Source organism: Stegodyphus dumicola, chromosome X2, assembly GCF_044657685.1.
Source record: "Stegodyphus dumicola isolate Sdum_Otavi_A_Nest chromosome X2, ASM4465768v1".
In the NCBI taxonomy this organism is placed as follows: domain Eukaryota; kingdom Metazoa; phylum Arthropoda; class Arachnida; order Araneae; family Eresidae; genus Stegodyphus; species Stegodyphus dumicola.
In genome coordinates, this window is record NC_140781.1 from 49873172 (window position 1) to 49897789 (window position 24618).

General features: G+C 34.6%; 1 protein-coding gene across 3 annotated transcripts in view; it reads left to right on the forward strand.

Annotated features, from left to right (window-relative positions):
* Positions 1-24618, forward strand: part of LOC118181850 (uncharacterized) — a 164779-nt gene that overhangs the window by 127750 nt on the left and 12411 nt on the right. For 2 of the 3 annotated variants that reach the window (XM_085809006.1, XM_035351063.2), the window contains 2 exons: positions 13987-14280; positions 19463-19876. In XM_085809006.1, the coding sequence (XP_085665132.1) occupies positions 13987-14280; positions 19463-19876 (708 nt within the window). The remainder of the gene's footprint in view (positions 1-13986; positions 14281-19462; positions 19877-24618) is intronic. The other variant, XM_085809007.1, reaches the window with a different exon arrangement.

Below are 24618 nucleotides of genomic sequence, written 5' to 3' on the forward strand. Positions count from 1 at the left end.
CTCTGCACGGCAGTCAGCGACGCTAAAAGCACACACCCCCCCAAGTTATACATATTCAATTAAAATATTAATTCATTTTTAATTATCAAGGAATTGTTAATAATTAATCATATTTATTTCTCGTTCATATTAGCACATTATTTCCTTTATATCTCTTCTTTCTCTCAATCGTTTCACAAAAGCAACTATGTGCATGCGTATCGCGTAAGTCGCTGCTATAAATGTGGGTCGCGATGCTAAAAAGTTTGTGAAATGCTACTTTAAAAATTTAACATAAACCTTATTTATATTTAAATTCAGCCTATACTTTTAGGTAAATTCTTAACCAGATAGCTTCGGTAGAGAAGGAATTATTGGTCCTAATATGCTTCTATGGGAATTATTGGTCCTAATATGCTTCATGAAAACATTGCGCACATCATAATACCCTCGCCACCAGCTTGTCGCCGTCGAACTGTGCATCTGAGAACCAGGGTTTCGTTTGGAAATCGGCGTATTGGCATACGCCTGTCGATGTGATGGACCAGAAAACGTGATTCGTCGGACCATGCAACTTTCTTCCATTCTTCTAATGTCCGATTCCAATTTTTCTTGGCCCATTGCAGGCGCAGCTGGCGATGACGTGTCGTCAGGGCAGAAACATGCTTCGGCCTCCGGCTACGTAGGCCCATACGCAGCAGTGTATGTTGTGACCCAGACAGTGTGTTGAGAAACACTGTCTGGGTCACCATTGTTGTAACTGGTGGTGATTTCGGCTGTTGTAGCTGTTCGGTCACGGCGAACGATGCTTACTAATCTCCGCTCTCCTCTGAAATCATTTCCCCTTCGACGTGACATTGCTGGCCTGTGACTTGTCGTTTCACCATCCATATATCACTTTCGATATGTGCTCACAACAACTGTACGTGAACAGCCCACTAAACGCGCCTTTTCGGATATTGATGTTCCCAGTCGCCGAGCCATAACGATTTGACCTTTATAGAAGTCTGCTAAATCAGCTGCTTTTTCCATTATGTCGATAATCGCGCTATGTTTGGAACTTGATACTTTGATACTATTGTTATTATTCTGGCATGCAGCGTGGAATTCCTATCCCTGCTCTTTCCAGATTCCTGAGTGAATCCCGAATCGGGCCTGACGTCTGAGAAAGTCCGTAAATAGTATTCTCCAGATGATGTATACGCTGAGGTGGGAAAAACTTTGAAGTTCATTGTTTCCTGGGAGAAAATATCAAGACTGGATGGAGCTATAGAAGGGGCTGTTGTCAGGCACCGTTTAGCTGGTCACGTGGCCAAAAGCAGTGAATCTAATGTCAATGAGGGGCGTGGCTTGCCAACTACTGCTCTAATTGAAAAGATATATGCACACAATTCAAAACAATTACATGAAATATTCAGAAATTGCTATGTACACTATTTACATGGTGAAGAAATGTACTTTTAAGAACAGCACTGAAATGGCTGCTACTTTTCAAGCTACTGGGGGCCGGAGATTGCCTGGCTGAGCGGTAGCATATAAAGTCCAGTATGTCGAAAATCACAGTAAAGGAATAAAAAGTCTTAAAATTTCTTGGTATGTCCGAAGTCGAGAGAATGACCCCCGTAAAATATTCGTAAAATACAAACAGTTCATCTAAAACACTGTTGGGTCAGTTGCGGTGCATGAATTAACGAAAAAATGTGTTAATTAAATCCGACGACCATAGGAGATTATCTGCACTTTCACTTGGCTGGCCTGATTTGTTTGTAGTAGGTGGGCGGCGAATGGGCGTAGAAGTTTGTCTTCGCTCAGAATTTCGTAGGAAAGCACTTCAGCGAATTTCGCTGGGTTGTTTATCAAAGCTCTTGCGAAGAAATTCTCATTAATCCTATTGATGAAATTCTGAACTAGTTCAATTTTCAGGTCGAAATGAAGACTTTTATTTCGGACGTAATATGGCGCACCAGTGATTGTGCGAAGAAACTTATTTTGCACTACCTGAATTTTCTTAATATCCTTATCTGTGGCATTGGCGTAGGTAGGGGAGGCATAGGTCAGAATCGGTGGGATAACCGAAAGATAAAAACTTTTTTCTTTAGGTTCAGTGATAGATTATCACTCTTAAAAAGTGGAAAACTGTTGAACTTGATCCTGTAGGCTTTCAAGCAGGCCTGGGTCACGTTACCTTTCCAGGTGAGGTTGTTATTTAGCGTGACACCTAAGTAACTGGTTTTCTTAACAAGCGGGACAGGAGATCCAATTAAAATAACTTTTGATTTGAGAAGACCTCGTCTTCGGTGTTTCCTGATGACCAAGATTTTCGATTTAGTCGGCTGGATACAGGTTTTTCAGCGGCTGAGACAATGCACAGCCGCTTTATGTATTCCAACATCAGCCTCGCACGCGCAGTGCTGTTTTTCCTGGGCAAGCCCATTGTTAATAGATGAAAGGTGGTCATAATATAATGGCTCTTCGGTATATATATATATATATATATATATATATATATATATATATCATTCTCATTTACTGAAATCAAAGATTTAGGTATCAGACTGTTTTTTGATGTTGAGCTTATTCAAACCTTTCCAGGAGGAAGAATAGTAAAGATGAACTGCGGAGATGAACTGTATCGAAGTTCTTCAACATCTCGTTAATAACCAGATAACATTTCGTTTGGTTTCACAATAAAATACTCGAAAAGTTTCAAATTATTTAAACGAGCTTTGTTTGGTGCTCATTTAGCAATGTTGAGAAAATTGCTTGTGGCATCACCACGTGAGCCGATCTCAAGCTGCCAGAAATTGATAATCACGTCTTGATAATAAAAAAATCGAAAAACGTGTCGCCAATTGTATTGTATGACGTAGAGATGAATTATGGCTTAGTTAGAAATGTGTTAAATAGTTATATGTGACCGACTAATGCGACATTGTTAAAAGTTGCAAAGATTTTTGAAAATGAAGCTTGTAAGATATTTTCTTCCTCTTTATCGTGTGCCATCGTGATGTATTGGAAGCTCGTCCGGCTGATGATCGGGAGGTTCGGATTTCGAATCTCAGCATTTCATGTTCTCTCATGTTTCCAGGATCTAAAAAATGAAAATACACTTTATAAGTGGCGCCTGAACTAAATTATGCTGGACGATAATTCATCCTAACCAGGATTTGGTCCCACCTTCTTAGTCTCCCTTTAAATAGGGGAGAATGTGAAGTATTTTCTCTCTCCTTACTGTATGAATTTGTGGTGCGGTTGGAAGCACGTCTCGCTGCCAATCGGGGGATTCGAGAATGAATCATGGAGAGGACAGTGCAAGATTTCTCTTGTTTCCCTGTTTTTAGACTCTAAAAGATTATGCATTTATTAAATGGAAGCATGTCTCTTACTAATGTCAAGTTAATCTGGACGCTCCAACGATAATGGTTTCTTATTTTTCAAAAACTGGTTTTTTATTTTTTTCAATAGTAGCAGAAAATTTACACTTTGTTTTGGAATTTTTTTTCACTTTCTTGTACGAAGTAAAAGAAGTACTGTAATCGTGAAAGATGTAGGGTATCATGTTTCAATGGAAATATTCATTTTGACCGTTTCCGAATTCATTTGGGCGATATTTTTATTTGACGTGTGTACGTACGGATAGAATAAAGGACTCTCTTTCCAAAACCGATAGTAGAATGGATCTAAAAGGGCTTCAAAAAGGCCTTTTTTGTGACGTCTATACGCACGTAGGTACATCTATATGTATCTCGTATAAGTCAAAAACTAGACGTTGAAATAGAAGAACGTTGAAAATATAGAACGTTGAAATTTGTATATGCTATACCTGCTTTGTCTACCGCTGTAACATCTAGTTGTGCTTCCCGTTTTTACATTATAGTTGGCATTACCAAACGTCCCAGCCCCTAGCCCGGCTTAAAAGTCCTTACTCGTCCTTATTTTCGCAATCTTTGGTGGTAATCATATACTTCCAGTTACAGAAATGTTTTAAACGACGAAAATATTCATGTTTTAACAACGTTAATTTGTAAAAAGAATTAACAAAAATTGACCGGGATATTTAATTTCAAAAATTTGAAATTTTTTATTTTATTTTCAACTTGCCTGGAGAAATCCGTTAATTAAGTTAGAAGAATTCGAGGAAGTACGTTTAAATGAAGTGCAGCAAAAAATGTGTATAATTTAATAGGCCGTACAAAAAAGTCATGTAGTGTTCACTTCAAACTTTTTAATTTGTTATTCTTCTAACACAGTTCCATATTTTGAGCCTTTCCTTTTTCAATATGTCAGAAAGAATTCTTTTTATGATTGATATGCATCAGCCTCTAAGTGAAACTTCATCGTATAGCAAATGCTGTACTTTTTTGCATTGAAAAAGCAGTGAAGAAACAGCAAAAAACATTTTAAAGATATGCTGATATAGTTGATATATTGCTGCAAAATTAATTACATAGTCGAACCTCGTTATAAATTACTTATAACTACTCCTCGGATGTAACGAACGAATTTTTCGGCAGTTCTCTGTACATTTGGAGTTATTTTCCGCTGTTATAGCGAACCACAAGAGAATAAATATCAGATATAAGGAACTGAATGATAACTGAACAATAAATACTATAATTTTCGACTGAACCATTCCTCCCTTTTTTGGTCGTATTTTTCATTATTTTTCCTAGAATTTCTGGCAGCTTTAACAAAAAATTACTAATCGTTAAATTCCTAAACGTTTTGAATACTAGGACCTAAATTCCTTTCAAATTCCATACGTAAAAATGAACACATATATTATTTTGTTTCATCTTTACTCCCGATGTATACACTTTTCTGAACAAAGGCTATAAGGGAACAAAAGATAATTTATAAAGGTTATTAAATTTTGTGTTTCAACCATTACATATCTTGCGAAAAAGGATTGTGTTATCACTGGACATTGGATAAGACGAACGGGTGACGAAATTACCTTCGTTTTCATATTTCCCAGAACAGCGCAAACTCTCCCATATTCTTTTGGCCAAATATGACATTATCTCTGCGCTCTGCGCCAAAAAATTCCTCCTGATAGCGAGATCACTATAGCTTCGTGATAGCATATAGCTTCTGCATTGACGATGAGGTGAACTTTATTCTAGAAATACAAAACGGATCTAAGCAAACTGATATCTGCCAGAAACACAATTTATCTAAATCTACAGTAGTTACTACATAAAAAAAAATCGAAAATAATTTCTGTTCGTGAAAAAATTTGGATACGTTGAAAAATTTGAGAAAGGTGGACCAACAGGGATGCTGAAGAAGAATTGCTATAATGATTCACCGCTCAAATAAGTCTCAATTTTCCAATATCTGGACAAATGCAAAGGCCAATGAATTTGTCAGAACAATGGAAAGACTCAAGAACAAAGAAAAATAAAATTAATAACTTTGCGTAACAATAAGTGCTATAAGGTATTTTCTCCCTCCTTTCCGCATGCCTTCGTGATTAACTGAAAGCCCTCTCGATGCGTATTCGGCAGGCCTGAAGTTCGAATACCGGCGAGGGCACTACTCATTTTTCAAATCTCCAGTATCAAAACTACTAATGACTCTACAGTGCAATTAAATTTTCATATGAATTTTTAATTAGATTTATTATTCACTTCTTTGGGTAGACGTGACAATGCACCATTAAAGTTTTACGTATTTGGAGGAGATAATCATTTTCTTATCGGATCGGATATAGCGAAATGAAAACAAACTTCCATCCCTTGAAGTTCATCATGGCAGGTGAGTGCTTCTGAACTACAGAATGCAACAAAGGTGCAGGTATTTGATATTTCTCTCACCTTCGTAGTGTAATGGCCAGCACACTCGAAGCGCATTCGAGAGGTCCGGCGAGAGCAATGCTCATTTTTGATGTCTTCTGCTTTGAAATAACCTAATAAATCTACAGTGGCGCCTGAACTAAATAAAAGATGGAGGAGGATGATTCTCCACCACCAGGATTTAGCGATTGAGTCCCCTAATCCCCAGTCGCCCTTTAAAAGGGATTGTGTAAGGTATTTCTCCCGCCTTCTTAGCATGCCTTCGTGGTGTAATGGCCAGCACACTCGGCCCGTACTCGAGAGGTTCGAGGTTCGAGTCCCGGCGAGGGCATTGCTTATTTTTCATGTCTTCTGCTTCGAAGAAACCTAATGTCTCTACAGTTGTTTCAGCTATAATACATAAACAATGAGAAGCTAGAAAAAAATTCATCAGAGGATGAAATTTCAATATTTAGGACGCCTGTATTGCGTTGGAAGGTTTATGAATGAAACTTTCAAGCAATATCTCGTTAGCGAAAAATCGCTATGTACAATGAAATATGAGTCGATGCGTAAGCGTGTAGGCATTCATTCAAAACATGTCCATTATTCATAATAATGTTCTACATCACTGTATTTCATCCCAAAATCACGGTGCCATCATACGCTTCATCAACTAATTTATTTTCAAATCAAATTCTTCTGCAAAATTAATAATATGATATCATGACGTTTTAACTCAGCTATCCGCATTTGCAACCAAAAAACAACGAAATTTATCTCGATGATATTTATCATCGTCAATAAAATGATTTTCTTCCTCCTTTTGTTGCGATATATCATAAATAGATAGACAGCTGAGATTTAGCAATAATTATTATGTCATTGAACAATGCAATAAAAGGCAAAAAATATTTTTCTTTCTATCTAATAGCATTCAGAAGAATTTTAGATATGCATTGAATCAGATCATTCTGAGTGAAAATGAATATTTCACGAATAATGAGGCCATAAGCGGCACAGTAATACATAGTCACTCGTAAAGATCTGGTCATCAGTTTGAATATTAGGTCACGATTTCCAGCTTTGCTTTTGAAGTAAGCAAACAGGAAGTTCCTACGGCTGTTTCCTCGGTTTAAAATCCAAAACTTCATTTTTTTTTAGATAGGTACAATCTCATAATGGCCTATTTAGATAAACTTGCACAAGAATCATATACAATAAAGATCACCTATTTATGCGATCTTTATTGTATATGATTCTTGTGCAACAACAAGATCACCTATTTATGTTTGAAACGAGATCACCTATTTATGTTTGAGTTGAAATAATGATCCACAAATAATTGTAGAAAAAAAAAAATTAAGCTGAAAACCGAAATCTTTGAAGCTTAGAAACAAAAATATAATAATATTACCAAGTATGGACACACCTATCGAATTACTCGAGTGTCGATTTGAAGGGAAGGAATTCTTAGTCACGCAACTGGTCATTAACAATGGCATAATTTCTGCTCACAACAGGCGAAAATTATAAAAACAAACGTTGTATGCATGCTATGAAAATCTAAAAGGTGGTGTGCATTACAATTTCAGGATGCTTAAAACAAGATATCGCCTTGGCAACATAACAGAAGAAAAGTAAGATTTTTCGTTTGGAAAATATTAAAACGTAAGCGCGGAAATGTAAAGAGCATACTCAGTTTCTTTTTTTAGAAAACTAATGTGTTTCCCATTAAAGTATAAAAATATATCTTATCTTATTAAAAATTCTGCTTTCAGGAAGCTTTTATTCCTTAAGAATTCTTTTCTTAGAATAACAGAAGTTTGTATTATCATACTGTTAAGCGAAACTGTTCCACTCGTTTATTAGCTATATGCTTCTTTTTTAATGCCATTGTGTTAACACCATGTACTACAATGCATAACAATTGCCCAATTTACGAATTTAGTACTTACAGCAGGTTACTTCTTTACGAGAAATGCATGTACCTTGAGGCTTAAAAATGATCGCTAACCATAAATTTCCTTACAAACATTAAAAAAACTTTATATGCAGTATTAAAAATATTTAACATTTTAAATACAGATTTTAGACAAATACATTAGTTTCTAAATGAAGTACTTAAGCTCAAAGCAAAAGAATAGCTCTATATACTGCATCTTTATAAATGTGTCCTGTTCTAAATCTTTAATTACACTATCTTTCAGATGCATTATTCCAAAGCTACTGTTAATTATATCAAGCAAAAATCCTTTAACTGACTTACTAAAATACTGAGCAGCTAGATGGATGTAAATGGATTCGTTACATATTGAGGCAAAAAATTACCAACTCTTCATCCTAGTGTCTCCCACGCATTGTGGAATTGATTTATAGCTAAAGCAGTTGAGGCCTTCCTGCATTACAGCCCTTTCCAAATCATTTTCAGTCTTTCCGCGCGTCAAAGTATGAACGCAACAAAACATGAGCTCACAAATGACCATTCTGTAGTAAGAAGAAGAATATCTACTACTACTGTGAAAAGCATAAGTATAGCACAACGAGATCACCTATTCATGTTTTGTTTATCCGATCACGTGCAACAGTCGGATTAACTTTAGCTTTACAACCGCTGAAGATAATTACACTCCTTCAACTATAAAAATATCCTCAGTCTGCGTTAACACTTTAGAATGAACTGATCTTCATGGATATGAATAGTAGTTGCAGCAGTGAAAGCAAGATGGTTGCCAGTTGCAGAACTTATTTATATTGCCTAAATAAGTTCCAATATAATTCCAATATATTATTTATATTGCATAAATAAGTTCCAATATAATTCCAATATATTATTTATATTGCATAAATAAGTTCCAATATTGCATAAATAAGTATATTTTTCAAAATATTTTATCAATAGCTGCGGACGCATGTAATCTGTCGACGCCGAATGATTGTGAAATAAGTAGAATTTAGCAGTTAGCTGTCGAACCAAAAATTGCTAAATGAAATCATGCTCTGAAAATCGTTTTTACTCTCAGATAATTTTCAAACTTGCCGGGTGAAAGAAATAAAGGTCATTTCTACTCTCCGGTGAATCTAAGTTCGTTGTAACCTGTCTTGTGTAACGTCATAGCCCGGAGTAAACAAAAGCTAAATTCATCGAATTCATATAGTATCATGATTTGGACAGTAATGTCTTTGAACATCCTTGTTCACCTGCATCTGTTCAGTCATGATTCTCTAAGTAAATGCTCAGAGCAAAGTAAGTAAATGTTCAAACTCTTCATTAGTTTATCAGGAGTATGCTGCCGAAGTCTCTTCTTTCAGCGTACCTGTCCTCGTTGACAAATTCTAGTAACTTTATTTTTAGTACTGGCTGATGGCGGCTAGTCCAATCATGCATTCCCATCCATTAATCCCTTTCCAAAAAAAATATGGAGGTTACCCCTTGTCATCCGACTGTTTTAAATGATGTGTTTGCCAATGGAGTGGTGCCCGGCGTCAAGGTGACAACGTAATTCTTTTGCAACGTTAATGTACTGCCCAATGCTTCGTAAAAACCGGGCGGGGACAGCGGGGTTGCGCCCGTGAGAACGAAGTCCCACGGACGTAGGATACTCCAAACTCTGAATGGGTCCCACATAATGAGGACCTGGGACGGAGGTCTGTGTCTTCGTCCGGTGTGTCTGTGTAAATGATGTAGAGTAAGGGTTGAGAAATGTCTGGAGAATTCAGAACGCAAATGGTGTAACTCCACTTTTTGTGAGACACAGGTAAAGTATGAAGTTACAAACGTTTAGAGCTCAAACCAGGTGATTCCAAAATTTACTGATTTTGCTCACAGATGACGTGTAAACTCTATTCGTTCATAACCCAAATCTGGTTATAAGTAAAAACAGTCAGTTAGTTAGAAAACTAGCTACAGACGAATGTCAGTTATAAGGTCTGAAAATTAGTTGGATGCCTACTGTAAACACAGTATGAAATTTAAGAATAGTTATAGTCCACATAACAGATTTCTTTAAATATTTTTCCCTTTAAATTTTAACAAAACTGAAATGCCAATGGATTGGTGCCCGGCGTCAAGGTGACAACGTAATTCTTTTGCAACGTTAATGTACTGCCCAATGCTTCGTAAAAACCGGGCGGGACAGCGGGGTTGCGCCCGCGAGAACGAAATCCCACGGACGTAGGATACGAACGAAGTCCCACGGACGTAGGAACGAAGTCCCACGGACTCTAAGGTAATTTGACAGTCGTTAGAGGAAAGTTGCATGTGTTTGACACTCTTAAATATGATCTTCTTTGTACCATTCGTACTTAAAAACTAGGCATTTGTTCATTTCTTCTCTTATAAAATACACTCGGGTATCTGGTGAATAAAATGATTAAAAGAGATTGGTTTAAGCGTTTGGCTATTTTTGTTGTATTTGATCAATATTTTCAGTACGTAAAATAAGCGATTATCTATTTTCGTGCTAATATTGTATTTTTCTACTCAATTCTTATTCTATAGGTATTTTTCTAATCGGATTTAATAGGCTTTAAATTCAGCGTAAAGTATTTTCGCGCCTAAATACCTAATGTTTGTAAAGTTGTACTTTTAGAGACCATTGGGCGTTTCATTTCGGAACGGAAGACCTGAAAATGTGCAATGCTCTTACCGGGATTCGAGCTCCAGATTTCCCGACTGCTAGGTGGACGTGCTTTCTCACGATTACACCACACAGGCACGCAGTAAGAAGGGAGAAAATACCTTACAAATGTTGTCATGTATATGGTTCATAAAAAAAACAGGATTTGTCTTTCTCATTAGTTTTGTTCCATTTTTAATTAATGCACTTTTTTTTGAAAACTGTTTAAGGTGGAGTTAATTCTCATTGGGGTTCTAACCCCTCATACGGTCATTGTTTCTTCTGAAGTGTCTGCTGATTTATCTTTTCAGTATGAAGAAGCATGTTTAAGTTAGGGAAGGATATAGTTTATTACTTAAGCCATTTTAAAATTATTTTTATGAATGTGTTCATTTTATTCTCATTTATGAGATATTTTAAACACATTGCAAGTGAACCATATATAATAAATAAAATCTGGAAACGATATCATATTAATTACAGTTATGCCAAATTTTGGACTTTATACAGTTTTTTAAAAGTTTGTGCAAAAAAATTCGTTTTTTGCTTTACTTTTAAACTTAATAAACCTTACTAAATAAAGCATTCCTTTTTTATTCTACACTGTCAAATAAACGAAAACGCAATTTCCTTTTGGGGATTGGCGGAACATTTTTGTCATTAAATAATAAGTAGCTTAGCTTAACTACTATCATTTTTGCATCTTTTTTAAGGTTACGAATATGAATCTAAAAAAGTATATGAATGTCTGTGTGGCTCGCTTTCACCGTACTTCTCGTTAATTCTCGTCGTCGAGTTGACATCCGACCTAAGCTGGGGTACCTAACGGGTTAATGTCATTCCAACGAAAAGAAAACAATTAGCGGACACATATTTATTGAAACAACTTCAAGCATTACAGGTTACGCACTTTTATGTTACATAAAATATTACATGGTACACAAGTTCGTGCTTCGTTATGCTCTTATACAGGGTGTTGTTTCGAAATTCATGAGCAAAAAATTTAAAGGCTGGTAGAAAACATCCAAACTAGCAATGTTCACCATACAATGCATGGGCGGAGTGCCAAGTGGTGATCCGCTAGACTGCGCTGTAATGAAAAGCATAAAACGCGAGTTTTCTTACACATCGTCATTTCTAGCGTAGATTTCAGAAAAGATGTGGACGTACATTAATCAGGAAAAGGCAGAAATATATTTTATGTACGGTCTTGCGAATGGGAATGCTCTGGAAGCCGAAAAACTGTACAGACGGCGTTTCTCGAGAAGACACGTGGCAAACCGAAAAATGTTCGAGCGATTGTGCATCGGTGCCTGTGCGAAACGGGATCCTTTGTCACCGTCATGCATGATATAAGGGCGTGGCAGGAGTGTGCGGACGCAAGTTCTAGAAGACATTCTGAAAGAGTGGAAGATCGTGCGGATATTAGCACGCCTGAGTTTCCCGTGCCGTAAATGTGTCCCACTCTATTGTTTGGCGAGTATTACGGGACGAAGCATTACACCTCTACCATGTACACAAAGTGCAAGCCTGGATACCTGCAGATTATGCGCCACGTGTCGAGTTTGCACGTTGGTTTTGCAACAGCTAGCAGCGCAGCCTGATTTTCACTGCGTATGTGTTACTCACGGATGAATACACCTTTCCCCATGAAAGCATTTCTAATACGCATCTTTATCACTTCTTAAATTTTTGCCCATGAGTTTCGGAACACCCTGTATTATTCACAGTGATACGACTTCAAGCACTGCAGACTACACACAGTTATGTACGATGTACAAGAGTTCGTGCTTCGTTGAACTCTTACATTATTTACAGTGATTTTTATGTTGCTATGTGCATTTAGCGTATTTCGACATTCAGCATTTGGGGGAGAGGGGGAAAATATGATAAGGTAATAAAACAAGAAAGATTAAATAATAAAGTAGTAATAAAGAAATAAAATTAAGAATAGAGAAAATACAAAAAAAAAAAAAAAATATTAAGACGTTCCAGTTCTCAAGTTCCTATTCCTACTTATAACTAACATCACTGGAACAGTTGCAACAGAAAATTTTAACCGTCAGTTTCTATTATCCACTAGTGACTAAAATAATCCGATGGGTAGATTAACTTCAAAAAATTGCAAGATGTATTAAAGCAATAAAATGGCTGCGTTTAATGGCATAGGCGCAGTACAGTACTGTATACAAAATTTATTTTCACCTTTCTTACGGTTAATCAAGAAAAATGCAATTTACAGTCGGAATGACAGTTAACCGCCTACACCTACATTCATGTGTTTAATAATAACATTCAGACACCACTTTCTGTTTTATCTACGTAGTCTTACTTGCACCTGAAACAATAACGAATTAGCTTTGTTTGTACTCCAGATTTTGTACATACTTTTCAGTTATTGCGCGGGACAAAAAACGCAGTATTACGTTTTATTTTAAACTGAGCTGAAATTAAAAGCAGTCTAGGAAAATAATAAATTAAATGAAAAATTAAAGCGCTCTAGAACAATAAAAAGATATTTGATATTTATCGTTCTTTACCTAGGAACTATTTTGAGCTTAATAAAATAAATTAATAAATATTAAAAATATAAGATTAATAAATATTAAATTTCTAAATAATAAACAATAAATTTCTAAATAATAGCGAACTGAGTAGCTATTATGCAATTAAATTACACAACCAATCTGGATTGGTAGCGGAGATTGTGAAAGGAGCTTCTGTTATTTGTCTGTTGTCTTAACCGTCACGACAAAAGTCCCCAGACTGTTGGATAACCCAAGTTCCATTATATTTAACGCGTAGATATTATAATGTGTTGCATAATAATTTCATCAACAATACTTTTGATTGGAAGAAGTTCCACTAACACGTAGACGTAACACATAAATGAGCTGCTCAATATAATCTTGTCGACAATAAATTCCATTTGAAGAAATTTTCTTTATTTTAGTAAATAACACAAAACCATAGAATTTAAACTACTTAAAGGTTGCCATAGAGTGAGCTAATCTAAATTTAAATTTTAGATAAAAATTTACTAAAAGTAAAAATTTAATGTAGGGTTACAAGTGCAAAGGGTTATTCCATCACAGTTTCATCCAACCCTAATTTCTTAAATTCTTCCTTCAGTACCACCTGACTTTTAAAGACATCTATACTCAAATGCAAATTAATTTTCAAGCAGTGAGTAACATAACTGTATGAGTTTATAAATAATTAAACTTTTAGATAAGTTTACAAATAAGCTTTTTTCTTCATTATCGACACCCCATTTGCAAGTTCTGAATTTGTATATACACAAGCAGTACAGATATATATCTCCAAAAATCAGTTTTATCGGTGAAGTAGTAGTAACGCTATCAGCCACAGTTCTTCGAAGAAATATTAAAAAACTGTGATATTCATTTCTTAAACTTTATTATAGTCTTGTATTATAATACGATTTTTAGAATCAAAACATCTGCATCCCATAGTGCACATAGTTTCTCCATATGGGTAATAAAAAACAAATCTTTTGAGATAGCTTGAAGAAACTAGCAGATTAATGTATTTATTTGATGCATTTCTCATTTCATCACTTTCTTTTCTTTTTTCTCTCTGAACTCTAGGCCATGGACAATAGACAACCTGAGGACCCCTCTAGGAAAAGGCAGGCCCCACTCACTAGTGGCTACCTACTAAACCAAGGATATCCCGCTTTGTTCAAACGCAAAACTTCAGATCTCCTCCAGGAAGCAGAAACTATGTTAAACAGAGTCAAGATTTTTAAGGAACGAATATGGCTTCAAACATTCCTCTATCGACTGAAATCTCTGGAGAGAGCGCTAGAACAAACCGAATACCTGTACAATGCAGAAACGTATAATGATTATAATGATTTTATTAATAGCCATTTTGGTAAGGTGAGTAAACTATCAATACCTATTTATTCCTAGTATTCATATTTAACAAATATTCATGTTACAAGCTTTGAAGCAAAGATAATGCAACATAAATCTAATCGCAAAAAAATATGACAGCAGCTGCAAGCCGAAAATTGAAAACAGTATATTAAGCTTTAAACCAATAGTTTTTAGTGACAAGCACTAACTAATTTAGGCTTTAGTCACCGCTAAGACTAGGCCGCCCACACTGGAAAATGGTTAGTGACTCTTACTGCCATACCGAAGAGCCCGGGTTTGAATCCCGTAGAAAGTATGGACGTAAATTATCTGTTTGTTCACAGGAGGCAACGGTGATCCACCTATTAGTTGCCTCCATTATTATTTTAGTTATTATTACCCTATTAGTTACCTCCACTTTATTAAGTGACCAATGCCAATAACGACTAGTGCCCATCATTGGAAATAATAATAATTAAAAAAGGACTAGGCTGCTGCTAAGGCCAGAAGTGCTGGTCATTTTATTAGAGGCACTTCATAGGTGGCCCTTGTTACTTCCTATGAAGGGAGGGACAATTTAGTACATACACGCCTTCTCCGGGATTCGAACCTGGCCCTTCAGTACGGCAGTCAGAGTCACTAACCACTTTCCCGTCTGAACGGCATCTATAATGTTTAAAAAGGGTGTTTAAGAATTTTTTGCTGTAAATTAAGGAACAGAGGACAGCATTTTCCTTCCTATGTTACAATGAACATAAATGCAGTATCCCATTATAATTAACAAAGTCCACAAACATAACTAGTAAAAGGAAGTAAAAGCGTGCATTTTGATTTGTCAAACATATAATTTCTTAATAATTTTTTAGGAATTATATGCATGCATATTATTGAATTACAGCGAACAATGTGCTCATATGCTCTTTTACACTGATATTCAAAATTAATTTTCACATGTAGTCGATTATCTCCAGAACTGTTTGACAGATTTAAATGAAATCTGATATGGTCGTAGGCTAATGTAGTACAAAATATATACCGAACAGCAGTCATGGTAGACAAGCAAGACTCTGCGCAAGGTTTATCGGCGCAGGAAGGTCTGTGGCAAAGGTTGCAAGAACGAACAAAAGGAGGCAATAGAGGTACGGTGTCCTTCTAACAGTCATACAGATCTTACAGCGTGATTTCATACTGGAAATGAGGCAGTTTATGAGTCCCTGTGGCAGTTGGTCCATCTCCTGCAGCAACGCTGTTTTCAGGTCCTGGAGGGTTCTGGGAGGAGAAAGCTGAGTTGCATTTGCCCTCCCAAGCGTATGCACTTCACTACTGTTTTGCATAAAATCGATATTTTTTTTTCTTTTGTCTCTACTGTCGTTGACGCGCTAGTTGCAGTGATATCATTTTAGCATTATGATCAGCTCATCAGTGATCAAAGGGATGAAGCTTTTGATCTAGCTGACTAGATTCCCAGTAAAACGACCTAGATGCAAAGGGCAATTTTTTAATAAAGCTCAAGTTATACTCTTATTTAAATAAGATCTGGAAAGATTTACGAATTTCAATGCATCATAAAATCAGCAAAGCAGAAACCTTGTGGGCCTAAATTTAGTTAAGAACTCAATCAATTTCGAGGGCGGACAGGTACATGTCCTTCTTCATCACGAGCAAAGAAATCTTCAAGACTGGAAAGTAGCGGGTGCTATGGTCATGTTTATACCCTACAGCCGTAAAGAGAACGAGAAGGTTAATATATAACTTCATGATGTAATTTTGGGATTAGATCTCATACAAGTAGTGTTTTACTATTTGCGACATCTGAACCAACGCTAAATGATCGGTCTGCATGGACGTCTTTAACAAGGGAGGAAGTTCTCAGTTACGGAAAAACAGATTTGGAATAAAAAATTTATGACCATTTTCCAAGAGAAAATGATTTATAGTTAAGTTACACATGACAAAATAGATGAAGAAACATACATAGCCAGATTGCATCTTTAAACTACCACTGATTTTCATTAACTTGGCTGCTGGTAAACTAGGTGTTTTATATCATATGTAGCAGAAATATAAAGCATGATCTTAAAACCTGAGCATATATTTCAAACGTTCTAAGTAGAAACACCATCAGTGGCTGAGTGAATAAGACCACAGAACACTGACAATTCGACTCAGAATTCGAATACTGATGAATTTTCTGGCTATATGAGTATTTTCTTAGTCTTTCTCGTATATAATGTAATTGCCGGCACAGTTTACAAGTCCTCTACGAAGGCATCCCTTCCCTCAAGTAGACAGTCCTTGAGTTCTTTATCGTATTAATTTAAACAAGCAGCTCTAGGCGGACAACTCTTTCGTGCATTATTTAGCATCAGTTAATTAATCTATTTTGTAATGATAATAATTAAATTAATTACGAATTAATTCCTCAGTAGAGATTATTTTCATTTAATCATGTACAGCAGCATGCTATACGTACTAAAACAGAACTGCTAAGTAATCGACAGGTTAAACAATATTCGTCTAAAACTCTAAATCTAGGTGAGATGCATACTCCATACTTAATGATTGTTTGGTTTGCGTCCGTTTTCTGCTTAAGCGACTAGAATAAGGTCGAAAATATGAACATGAGGTGACTGATCTTACGTAGCAGAAAAAGCATTAAGTTTTTAAGCCGAATTTGTTTAGTAAATGAGAAAAATATCATTACAGTATTTTAAGATACATAAATATTACTATTTTTTATTTATTTCGTGCTCCGCCATTTTTACACTACACGGAAACAGAGGGATGCTCGTGGAGGACTATTTAATGGAAACTGGCTCGTATTCACGTTACGCATGGGGAAAACCACGTAAAGATCCATGCAGTCCAGGACTTAAAAGAGAAGGGCTAGCTCATAGAGCTTTTCCCCCTGAAACAGGCAGTGGGGAGTGATGACGTAGCCATGATGACACTGAGCGCGGAAATGCAACTGACAACATAGAAATTAGCGTTTTAAATCTGAAGAACCAGCGTTTAAAATGAGCTGTGTGTGAAAGATAGCTGTAATTTAGAAGAGACAATGTTACTGCAGTATGCATTTTACACTGAACATTAAAAAATGAAATAGTACTTACTCAATTTTAAAATAACAGATAAAATGCGCTACTCTTAGCATAAAGTTCCTTTTTTTTTAATTTTCAGGGATTCTTTTTTTTTTTTTTTTTTTTTTTAAATGCCTGTTTATTTCTAATCATTTCTTTATCTGCATGTTAACTAAGAGAACTGTACTACTGCTTCTCAGATAACTATAATAACAGCTATTTAAAATTAATCAAAAAAAAACAACCTTAAATTGGCATAGTTTTCAAAATTTCTGCTAATCTAAGTTTGAATTTCAGCCTAATTGTAAATTTTACATTGGCATATTTTTCTCTCGATTCAATATAATAACATATATTTTAAAATAATTTTGTAACTTAGCCTTACATCAATATTACATTTAAATAAATGCATTAAGATTGTTATCTTAATTTAGACAAAACAACTTTACTCACAGTACCTAAAAAAATTATTTAATTTTTCAAAAGTGGGGGTTAAGAAGGCAGGTTTTCTTATGCCAGTTACTTAAATGTTATACTATTATATTTTATCTAGAATGCTAATCTAGCACAAAATCGAATCAATAATAACACATACAATAAAAATAACTTTAACAATAACTTAACAAAATTAGTTCTCATTTGAAATATGCTTTACGCTATTAACTTCTAAAATGTCATCTAGAAATATTTCAAATCAAAACATATTATATATGCTTACTTGTACAGTCACAATGCAACTACAATTTGTTGAAATATTATTTATTGGCTACCACATACGAAGCAATCTACTTTTTTGCCTTTTGGGTTGCTTTTCTTTAGAAAAAACATATGCTTTTCTATTTAAGAATCGTATTCTACAGAGCTCTTATGACAATGCAACGTGAAATATCTTCACTAGTCCACCTGATTTTTTCCTTCTTTTCTAGGAATGCATTAATCTGCGTTTTGTAAAAATATGCTTTAGACGTTTTTCCAAATTCTCCGATCTGTTCTGTTTTTTCCTAAATTTCGTTGTTTGGAATTTTAATTTCTGAATTTCCGATACAAATTTCTTTCTAGATGTCGTCCACCTTCTTTGTCGCTGAGTAAACATTTTAAAATTTTCCTTTTCTCTATTTTTCAATATTTTACCACAATATTCTAAGGATATTATTTTGTTCTTCAAATTATCAATACATTCTTGTTTATCTTTACACTTAGGTCATTGTCACTTGTGAGTTTTATTTCAAAATCATTCACATTTGATTTATTATTGTCAGCTTCAATTTCGTTCTCGGCCTCAAAATAAATTTTCTTTGGGCTTAATTCGTGTAGTCTTTCAAAAGCACTCTGCATTAGTTTTCTTTTCAAATGTCTCCGATTTCTTGGTGTTGTTTCGTTTACTGCACACGATAAATTTACTTTCAGCACAATATTGCATTTCAACTGTTTCAAGCAAGTGATTTCTCATGTCATCTTCATAATCACTGCACAGAAAATGTTCGCCGCAAATTCTTGCGTTTTTCACATTAATAGAATACTGTCTTCGACATTCATGTATCCATTCTTTCGACAAACGCAAATTGTCCTTTGGGAAAGCATGAGATACAATATTTCTTCCTTTCGTATTTCTATAAGTGTTACGGCACGTTGGTACAGCACAAAAAGCCATATTACATAAAGGATACTTTAAATATAGAATTTAAAAGGAAAACTGACTAAAACTATATATATATATATACACACAAATTATTAAATATTTGCATTATTAGAAAACAAATATGTATGATTAAAATTAATTTGGGATATGCGACCTCCAGAAAATCGTCTCGCAACTGAATGAAACTACAGTTTTAAACGTGCGAAATCAGAGCAGGTGCAACACAGACACGTCAGATTACTTCCAGTTAACCCCCTCCATGAGGCTCGCGTCGGCGAGGAGTCGAACTTAGGAATGACCTAGCCCTTCTATTTATACCTGCATGCAATCAGCCCGTTCGCCGAGACTGGAACCCCTAACCGAACTATCGGTGTTCAGTGGCATTTTACCGCTCTGCCGCTGGTGGGCCTACAGCAATATTATTAAGCTACATAATTTTCTAAGTAAATATTATGTTCGAATAACAATTGTTTGTTCTATGCAGAATTGGAGGCAAATGGCAATGCTACGCCCAGAATTCGCTATCCCAGCCATAAATGCATCTGAAGTGAAAGTCCCAGCCATAAATGCACCAGCCCCAGCCATAAATGCACCAGCCCCAGCCCTAAATGCGCCAGCCCCAGCCATAAATGCATCTGAAGTGAAAGTCCAGAAGTTGGCATTTGAATACCCAGTAGCATCACCAGCATTGAAACAAACGGTCCTAGGAAATGATTATCCTTCTAATAATCTAGATGAGGATGAATCGCAACTAAAAGGAATGGAAGATGATCAGTTAGTTCGAGAGTTACAAAGCTTACATAAGAACAAAGTTGAATCTCCAAGTAATCCTGATCAAAGCACAGAAGCACACTCACCTAGCATGAAAACTCCTGAAGAACCTAGAAAATATATTCAAGTTCGTATAAATGATGAATCTAGTAATACCTCTAAATTAATTAGCAATATAATATATATTATTAACTTGTATTACATTATTTGTGTTATATTACTTATAATAATGATGAAATAAATACATTTCATGCAAGTGGGTCATAGAACTTTCATATGACGTCCTTAGGCAAAGACTGTTCAGGAATCGAACATTTGCATTGAAACAAACGCAGAGCTAGTTAATAATATAATTGATGTTATTAATTCTATTGTATTAATTATAATAACAATGAAAATAAATGCATGTCATTTAAAACTTTTATATTGTGTCTTAGGCAAAGAATATTTAGAGAAGTGAACATTTACATTAGGATAAAAGCCAGAAATGGTATGCCACTGCATACCATTTCTGGCTTTCTTTTCCTTTTTTGAAAGCTCTTCTTTTAACAAATCGTGCTACCGAAGATCTTTTAAGTTATCTCTAGATTCGAACTCTTTTTGTTTTACTTCAAGGCTAAATCAAAATCATGGCGTAAAAACCTGAGTAAAAGAGTTAAAAAATAAAGCAAGCCATGTTATATAAATATGAAAACATCGCATCCCAAGTGCTCAGCAGATAGACCAAAGTGGAAGAAATGAGAGAAATATTAGTATGCAAAATTTAAAAAAAAAACCTGTGCCAAAAAAAGAAATATATGGCAAGATAATTCTTATGGCAATTAGGTTCGCCATACGCTTGCTCATGGAAAAAAAAATTCAGATTCTTTACTTCACTAAATATAATTGTTTTTATGTCCATAAAAATAATTTTGAAAGTCAATGTAGTGGTACTGAGATTAAATGAACTTCTATTCTTAAAAATACCGAGAGATTACGTATAAACCAACGACTACCAGCAATTTAAAAAATAAAAATACTCTTGACTCTAAACAATGCAGTTTATTGAATCGTGACATAATGTTTTATTGTATGGGCAAAAGATGGAAATTAAGTTAAAACGGAAATATAATAATCATTAGTTTCGGAAGGGAAATAAAAAAAGATATTTTTCGATCAAAACTTAAATAAACATTTTCAGTTCTTGTTTTTATTAGACATTCATTGGCTGATTGCCTTTAAATTTCACTACATTTATATATTTCATATTTTTGATTTTTCCAGCTTTTATAAAATAGAAGTTTCCAGTATTGCAGAAGCGAACGGGACCTGAAGATATTCTTTATATGTGATGTAACAGCCAGTGGTACATAAATATTATTTTGATGTACAATAATGAAACAGAAAAAGTTAGTTTATGAAGTTTTCTGCACTTGATTTTTGGCTTATCGTGAGTTAAAAACTAGAGACTCTTCGTGGAAGCATATGTACATCAAGTCTCGGACTCACTATCAAGCAAAAAGTAGCTGAGTTTTACTTTCAACTATCGATCCCCGAAACTTGCATCAACGGACCCTTGAAAATCTTTCTCAGAAAAGAATTATGGATTTTTTTCATATATTTCGGAAGCTGTTACTTATAACTGAAGAAACTTTTTTTCCCTCAATTTACAGTAAAGAGGGCTAAATGCCATGATCTTAAGCACTACATTTCTTGGTATTATAAAAAGCAACGCATTACTGTTCATATATGAAGGAGAATTATATAGATTTATTTATTTTTCAACAGTGTGCAGTTAGCATCAATATTTTTACTTTAATGTGTTTCGCTAGTAAAAAAAACCGGAATTTCCAACATTTGATGCAAAAAGAAGCCTTTCATTTCTCTACGAAAATTTATTTTTTCCCCTTTTAACCATTGAAATAAATTATATACAGTATTAGGTGTTTAGTTTGCGTTTTGGCCAACAGATATCGTAAGTTGTCCACTAAATTGTGGCATTTGAAGGCACGTGATATTAGCGCTCAAACTTCACTTTTTGCCGCTTTTTTCTTACAGAAATGGCTGCTAGAAAACGTTCAGCGATTATCTTGATTTTTTAATTAAATTATTAAATTATTGATTAGATTAATAATTAGATTGCTTATTAATTAGATTTATTGAATCTGGTGCAAAGACTCTGAAGTTTGAACTCTATCGTATTAAACTGCATTTTTAAGGTATTTTCCCTTCAGCGCTTTATATTTTCTTAAATTTTATACAGTTTACTTTTTTATATTATGCAATAAATAGAAATTAACTGTAATTCGATTGAAATTTATTTTAAAAAATTTTTTTTTTTTTTTTTTGTGATAACATCTGAAATTGGTTTTTCTGGCAAATTAGTTTCTCATGATGAAAATCTATATAAAAAATATTTTCTAGAAAGAAAAAGTGCATTTTCCAATTCTCTTATATAGTATATAGATTTAAAATATGAAAAAAGAAAAAAAACGCAATTCTGGAAGCGATTGCGATCCACAAATTGAGCAGTCAGAGGGTTAATTTAGAATTTTCAGTATTTCGGGTTTTAAAGAAACGAGACCTAACGTTGCAAAATCTGTTTTTGTGCCATTAAGGCATAACTTAAAAAAAAATACGCGAATGTAACGTTTCCTCTTTGTATGTCTTTCAAAGCAGTTATATTGATATTTAATCTTTCACCGTGTTAATCTCTCCCATTTCCGATGATATTTTACTAGTGGGAAACGAGCGAAGTTTCCTTACCTTTAGAGATACAAAACTTTCTAAATAGTTTGCAGATACTACTAGCTGATCCAAGAGTCATGCAGATTAAATTTCCAAAAATTGTGGAAATTCCAAAATTGATATTAATGGTAAATAGTCTCAGTGGGTTTACACATTAAAAGGTTAAAAGGTTAATGTGTCACTTAAAAAATATCACTTGAAATTTTTTTTGCAGTTTATGCTCTTTGTTTTAAAATATATTTTCTTGTGGAAGATCAAGATGAGTTTTTCTCCCACAGAACAAATCTCTATGACTGAGCATAACTTCGCAACGTATTCTTACGAGAGAGTAGTTGAAAAGTTTAAAGATACCTTCTTGTTTGTAAACTTAACAAGACAATGATTTTCCGCTTAGTGACCTGATTTCGAGGAACTGTAAGCTCGGACTTCTGAGCTCGGACAAAATGGACGAAATCTGGAATAAAATGCTGCACTCGCTAACAAACCGTGAGAGATAGAAGAAATCATTATCCGTTACGAAGCAATGTTCAGTCACAAAAATTTGTTTTACATAGGAACAACTCATCTCAAAATTGCACTAAATAATCGGATTTTAGAATTCACACCGTAAACTGCAACTTAAATTTCAAGGTGACGTATAATTTGTTACAGTATAGGGCTGTCGTCCACTGAAACAACTTGCCAATAATATCCATATTGGAATTTACACAATTTTTGAAATTAGTTTCCGCCTGTTTTTAAACGTTCTGTATTTTGTGGCTACTATTAAACGTTTTCCGGAGTGAGAAACGTCAAAAATGAATTTTGTTATCACCAGGATTTAAATCACGGATCTCCCAAACTGCTAAATGAATGTGCTAAATACTTACACCCCAAAAACATGCTCAGGGAATGCAGTAATTTCCTACAAATTAATTAGAGTTCAGCCACATTATTGACCAAACGTAATCGGAAAGGAAACCAAAATTCACGAATGTCTCCCAAAACTCTATTGCAGTTTTTGTTGTCTCTCTTTAAGTAACAGCTCTGCATCATATTGCCTTTTGGACAGGAAGTACAAAACGTTTTAACGAAGGATTCTGAATTCGTAGAATCACCCACAGCAAAAGTCGCGAAAATACCTTATTGTAATTCTTCTGACATCTGCGGTTATAAAAACCCTATTTCCAACTATTGCTGTTCCGAAAGAACTTTAATTAAGACGTAACCATGATAAAACTTTCGAAAAAAGACATTTAGGGCAAAAGTTAATATATTCCATTAGTTTATAAGATTCATATAAGAAGAATAAGTAAGAGACAGCAAGAAAAACTGATACTATCTACTCGCGGATCCTTGTTTTATAGAGGCAGAAAAGATGGATTTTTGGAAATTAAAGAAACAGACAATGGCAATGAGTGAAAACAATTCATTGTTTATGGTTTATACAGAGCTCTCATGGAAAAGCAAAATTTTTATTTGTTCCTCATACAATGAAACTCTACATGACGCTATGTATTTCAGCACAATATTTTTCTGTTACTTTATCATTACTTAAACACTAAGATCTTGTACTTTCATAGATCTTTAATTTCCTAGAAATAGAGAGAAAGCGCATTATGAATGCGCAGTATATTTTATTATTACGTCACTGAATGGAAGTTGTTCAGTAACTTATCAGTTTAACAATATAGCACTCAATATTTTTTCAGTTTAACAATATTTTTTCTTCTGTGCAACTTCCAATATCGCACAGTTATGATAATAATTAGAAGGAATATTGGCCTTAATTAGTTCAATCTTGGAAGAAACGGAAAAAAAATCTTTTAATTTCAGTATTGATGTTAACATGCATTTAACAATTAGAAAATCGTATTCAGTAAATGACATAATAAGAACTGTGGCTAAATTGAGAAATATAATAATACAGTGCTTTCATGGGAAAAATGCGTTCAAAAGTTTTAGAGTTTTTAGTTGAATATGAGATTTAATTTATTTAATGCAAAAATTCGTGTAACACATAGCAAATATTAAAATTTGTTGATAATAATATTGCCAAGAATAAAGGGATGCAAACTAAATGGGAAGTTTAGTCGAAAGCTTCATTTAATCACATTTCCAAGTTACCATGCAACTTTTATGTCATAGAATTAAAATATCAAT